Source organism: Mastomys coucha, unplaced genomic scaffold (assembly GCF_008632895.1).
Source record: "Mastomys coucha isolate ucsf_1 unplaced genomic scaffold, UCSF_Mcou_1 pScaffold22, whole genome shotgun sequence".
Lineage (NCBI taxonomy): Eukaryota > Metazoa > Chordata > Mammalia > Rodentia > Muridae > Mastomys > Mastomys coucha.
Genome location: NW_022196905.1, coordinates 58,331,194 through 58,337,193, shown reverse-complemented (window position 1 = coordinate 58,337,193; position 6,000 = coordinate 58,331,194). Strand labels below are relative to the sequence as shown.

Genomic DNA, 6,000 nt, shown 5'->3' with positions numbered 1-6,000 from the left:
GGCCTCGAACTTAGAAATCCGCCTGCCTCTGCCTCCCAAGTGCTGGGATTAAAGGTGTGCGCCACTACTGCCCTGCTAACTTATTCACCTTAAAGAAAAAAATTTCCTAATAATACACAAAAAGGATTTGTGTGTGTGTATGTGTGTGTGTATATGTGTGTATGCAAGTGTGAAAGTTTGTGTGTATGTGTGTGTGTGTATGTATGTGTGTATATGTGTGTATGTGTGTGTGTATATGTGTGTATGTGTGTGTATATGTGTGTATGCAAGTGTGAAAGTTTGTGTGTGTGTATGTGTGTGTGTGTATGTGTGTGTGTATATGTGTGTATGTGTGTGTGTATATGTGTGTATGCAAGTGTGAAAGTTTGTGTGTGTGTATGTGTGTGTGTGTATGTGTGTGTGTATATGTGTGTATGTGTGTGTGTGTGTATATGTGTGTATGCAAGTGTGAAAGTTTGTGTGCTCCCGTGTCTCTGGGTGCTGCGCATGTGTATGGATGCATGGAAACAGACAAAGGTTTCTGATACTTAAAACATAAAACTGGGGACAGGAGAGATGGCTTAGTAGTTAAGAGCACTTGTTGCTCTTACAGAGGACCCAGGTTCAGTTCCCAGTACCCACATGCTGGTTAGTAAACATCCACAACTCCTGTTTCAGGAAATCTTACACCCTCTTCTGACTTTAGTGGGCACCAGGCATGCACAGCATATACATACATAACTGCAGGCAAACACTCATACACCAAAAATAAAATATCAGTATCTCTAAAAATATGGACTCATAAGCATATTCCACATAGTGACTTAAACAAACTTTTATACAATAATTTGACATAAATTTTATACAATAATTTGTGCTGATAATCACAAGGAAAACATGAACATCTCACATAGAGAGATGGTGGTTGGTGTGTTACCTGTCTTACTGTGTCACACAGAGAGATGGTGGTGTGTTACCTGTCTTACTGTGTCACCTTCCTGGTTACTAACTGTAATCATTTTATCTTCACCTCCTAAAGCAAGGAGGTTCTCTGCATTCCAACATCCACATGTGATTTTCTTAGTATGTTTTCCTGAAGAAAAAAAAGAGGCAATTTTTGCTGACATGTGGACTTTTCAATATGGATAAATAAAAAATGAGTGATGCCAATCCTATGTGCCATGGGACTGAGCAGACAAGGGCTTCTACTCCCATGAAAGCCCCTAGTGTCTACACAAACTTACCTCAAAGACTTCATCACTAAGCTAGAAATTAAAATAATGGTAAATAATAACTTTTTGTTTAGATAATATACATAGGCCTGAGCAGGGAAAAATGTTTTCCTCTACAAATTTTGTTGATTTATCCCAGAATTGAACTTGTAATATCTTAAAAGAAGCAAATCCCAAAGCAGTAAAGTTCTCTTCACTACTATCTGATGAAGCCTTGATATAAGCTGACTTACCAATGCACAGTTTTACTGTCCATGGATAACTACAGTATAATTCACAGTAACACTGAGGTACAAATGTGAACGGCCTAGTGTGTTAAGAGGGGAGTCTCCTCTCTGCTGCAGAGTGGAGATGAAGGGATAACAGAGGAACACACATGTGTTCAGTGCAACTGCAGCAATTTTTCCTTAGGGTTGCATCTGAGGTCAGTTGGACGTAAGGACTCAGGACTCATGAGTATTCAGAAGGCCCATCTGCTATAGGGTGAGAGGAGACATATTATGAGGAGACTACAGGAAATTAGGCAGAAAACGAGGCCATTCCATGACAGTATCCAGGAGCAGCGATAAGATACTGAACCCTGAACATAACTGCAGGGGACACCTACTACACTTTCTAAGCAATCAAGAGGACTTTGGAGAGGTTAAATTTGGAGTGTTCATGGGTATCTCACAGGGGTGTGTGTGTTGGGGGAGGGGGCAGACATTCAGTAAGAACTTGCAGGTGTGAATCCAGCCAACAGTGGGGAAGAGGTACAGATTCAGGAGTTCTCCGGTTATGGAGGGTGTTTCAAATTGGGAAGCTAGAGGACAAAAGTGAAGGGAATGCTTTTAGAAGAGCTGAAGACTGAGAGATTGTCTTGATCTTGGATTAAAGTACTCAGGTGGTGCGGGGAAACCAGGAAGGGCAAGGGTTACGTGGAGAGGCTGAAAGATGCTGACGACAAATGCCTTTCTTCTTTCTTCTTAAAAATTGTATTTATTTATTTACTATTTATTTACTTGTGTGCTTATGTGTGTGTGCATCTGCACACATATGGTATATGCATATGTGCACGTGCGTTCTATAGCACACATGCAGAGGTTAAATAAAGGACAGCCTTTGGGAGTTGATTCTCTCCTTCACCATGTGGCTTTCAGGGACTGCATTTCATGTTGTAAGGGTTTGGCAGCAAGGGCCTTTATCTGCTGAGCCATCTCGCTGGCCCATAAATACCTTTCTTTACCAAGGAAAGGGAGAAGAAACCGTCCTTTTTCCTTTCTATACCCTGTCACAGAGCTCAAAACTCAGGTTAAGCATAACATCAGTAAGAACAGTTAACATGAACTTAGGGAGTAATGACCTAGTACTTCTGGTCACTCTGGTGACTGAAATGGGAGACTGGCATTATTTAATTAAACTGTCATAACTAATGCGTGTGCATATCAGGACACTGCACAACAAGAAACACCAGCATCTTGTCAAACTCCAAGGCCCAGATCAGTACAACATGAAATGCATATTTGGTTACTATACAGTGCTGGTGGGTCAAGTATCCAAGGGTGGGATGACCTGACTTTAAGAAAAGTTAAGAAAAGGGGTAGGAGAGATAGCCCAGGGATTAAGGGCATTTGCTCTTTTCCCAGAGGACCCAACTTCAGTTCCCAGCACCCAGAGCAGGTGGTTTACATCATCTGTAACTTCAGCTCCAGTGGATTCAACACCTCTGTCCTCCACAGCACCTGCCCTCATGAGTACCGATACCTAAACATAGTTTAAAATAATAAAAACAAATCTTTTTTTAAAAGGTTAAAAGGAAACAGAGCTGAGCCAAGACCAAACAAATATGAGAGAGGTAACAATATATTTATCTAAAGGGCCTAAGATAGGCAATTAATTCTAGTCTTTTCAGGTTATGTTTTTATATGATTATTAAGTAAAAATATGGCGCTGGGCAGTGGTGGCACACACCTTTAATCCCAGCATTTGGGAGGCAGAGGCAGGCAAATCTCTGAGTTCCAGGATAGCCTGGTCTACAGAGAGAGTTTTAGGACAGCCAGGGTGAAGAGAAAAACCCTGTCTCAAAAAAAAAAAAAAAATGTGGCAGAATCATATTTATATTAGATACAGATTACATATAACATTATGTTCATATGACAGCCTGATATGAGAATGATCATGCTCTTACATATTATTTCCATACACATCCAGTGTCCAAATCTCTGGGGCTTATAAATATACTAGAGGTAAAGGGGAAACAAAATGCCTGCAGGAGTCGTACAGACAATTTATATGGAAAAAGCTGATTTTTGTAACTGGGAGAAAATTTGTTTGGTCTTTCTAATAGATTAATGATGCTTCCATTTATCTCTTATCACTAAAAATTAAAATTAATACTAAAGAGATACATGTGAAAATAATTTGAAATGACGCTATGCTTTTACTGGAAAGCAGTTCCTCAAGTGTCCTGTAGGTGCCGCTATCTTCAGCGTTTGCTGCCTCCCTTAGTGGCCAGGATGCTTTTCTGGCCACCTGCCTGCATTTAGCCCTGTTCAATCTTCTAGGGTATTCAAGGGGCCAAGGCCAAGTGAACTGAGGAGGGAGGAGCCAGAGCACTCCATGCAAGGTCAAAAGGGAAAACTACTCACATTCCAAAGTCTGCAGTCAACTGGTGTTTGGAGACCAAGTGGGGTAAGGATCAGGTACGTGGATATCCCCTATGTAAGCAGTCACTGAACCTTTTGGTTCACTTACTATGTGGATTAAATTTAGTACATGGTATAATACAACCACACTGACTAAAATGAACCAACATGTGGGGTCAACAGGTGTTGATACGCATATGAGCTATTCCACGTCTAGAGATACAACCTGGGCGTGGGAGGAAAAATGGGAACCATTAATGTCCTGAAGGCTAGACACAGGCTGACCTTAACTCAGTCTGTCTTATGTACTTCAGGAAATCTTAGCAAGCAGGGGAGGGATCTTCTTGGACAGTATCTAAGATGGGCCAGGAAAACCTTTCTTTACACATTTTTCATGCCATCTCAGGGAAATCTGAGACAATGGAACGGACTGTCAGAAAAATATCACAAACGTGCAGTGTTTCTAGGCAGAACCTACCAAGAACAGGAATCTTTCGAGATGTCTGATGATTATAAATGAGCAAATTTCCTTTAATGGTCCCAACAGCCAGGAAACTTCCAATTTTTGACCAAAGAAGGAAAGACATTTGATCCCTGTAACATTAAGATATATATTACAGAACAATACACAATCATAAACCCTTAAGAATCCGCTAAGAAATATTTCATGCATAACTTTAACTTCTGCTTAGAAGCTGAAGTGCGACATTATAGCTCATGAGCTTTTAGCTGTAACCCCAGCACTCAGGAGGCAGAGGCAGGTGGATCTCTGTGAGCCCAAGGCCAGCCATGGCTACATAGTAAGATTCTGTCTCAAGAAAAAACTCACAGGCTTATGGTTTTTAGATGAAGACTATGTGCTAAAAGAATTTTGGAAGTGGCAGAGAGGTGGCTCAGAAGCTAAGAACACTAGTTGGACCCATGTTTGATTACCAGCACCACCCACATGGTAGCTTACAGCTGTCTGTAACACCAGTTCTGGATACCCTCTTCTGGCCTCTGAAGGCACCAGGAATACATGTGGTTCACAGTCATACATGCTGGCAAGACCATACATAGGAGGTAAAATTTACATACAATATAGATACATAAAAAAATTAAAAGAAAACCTGGAGGCAGAATAAGATCGTCTTGGCAGCAGGTAGACTCAAAACAACAACAACAACAACAATGAATGTAGACTTTGTTACAGAACTTCAAATTTATAAGGTGATTTGTATTACTAACAGTGGTTTTAACTATAATTATAGTAAAAATTTTAATGGGAACTGTTGGAACATGGCCCAAGAATGGAGTTGGATGAGGAGACTTCTGAGTGCTTCAGGTGAGAAAACAAGACAGTCTTGAGAACTCAGTTTCTTCAAAACACAGAACTAGTTTTGGAATGTGTTTGCAAGCTCTGCCCAGGGGCAGTGGATAGGAGTGAATTTACTTCAGATTATTCATTACAACTGGCTATTGTCATTTGTTTATATGGAAACAATTAACAATGTTTTTGCATTATAATGTTTTCTATGGAAAAACATGTTTTTGCAATGTGTGGTCTGTCTGCTCTGTGTGATCCGTCTGCTCTGTGTGGTCCGTCTGCTCTGTGTGGTCTGTCTGCTCTGTGTGGTCTGCCTGCTCTGTGTGGTCTGTTCACCTCGTGCAGCTTGCCCTTGTGCCTGTACACTTTTCTAGAATGACTCAACTAAATAAAGTTGGCTCTTGCATGAGACTTCAGTCCTCCTCAATTATGGGTTTCATTCTCCCATGTCCCACTGGCTCTATAGAGGTGACATGAAATTTAAGCATTGTTTTTTGTTTGTTTGTTTGTTTTTGTTTTTGTTTTTTATTTATGAGACAGGGTTTCTCTGTGTAGCCCTGGCTGTCCTGGAACTCACTCTGTAGACCAGGTTGGCTTCAAACATAGAAATCCTCCTGCCTCTACCTCCCAAGTGCTGGGATTAAAGGTGTGTACCACCACCACCTGGCTGGTTTTTTGTTTGGTTTTTTGTTTTTTTTTTTTTAAAGTAGTTTTTGAGGTCTAGGAAGATGGCTTTGTTTTTTTGTTTTGTTTTGGTTTGGTTTGGTTTGGTTTTTGGTTTTTCAAGACAGGGTTTCTCTGTGTTGCCCTGACTGTACTGGTTCTCACTCTGTAGATCAGGCTGGCCTCGAACTCAGAA

General features: G+C 40.8%; 1 protein-coding gene across 4 annotated transcripts in view; it reads right to left on the bottom strand.

Annotated features, from left to right (window-relative positions):
* Wdr19 (WD repeat domain 19) overlaps positions 1-6,000 on the bottom strand; it is a 64,900-nt gene that overhangs the window by 46,554 nt on the left and 12,346 nt on the right. For all 4 annotated transcript variants that reach the window (XM_031342405.1, XM_031342406.1, XM_031342407.1 and 1 more), the window contains exons 5-6: positions 4,314-4,429; positions 957-1,072 (exon numbers count right to left, since the gene is read on the bottom strand). In XM_031342405.1, the coding sequence (XP_031198265.1) occupies positions 957-1,072; positions 4,314-4,429 (232 nt within the window). The remainder of the gene's footprint in view (positions 1-956; positions 1,073-4,313; positions 4,430-6,000) is intronic.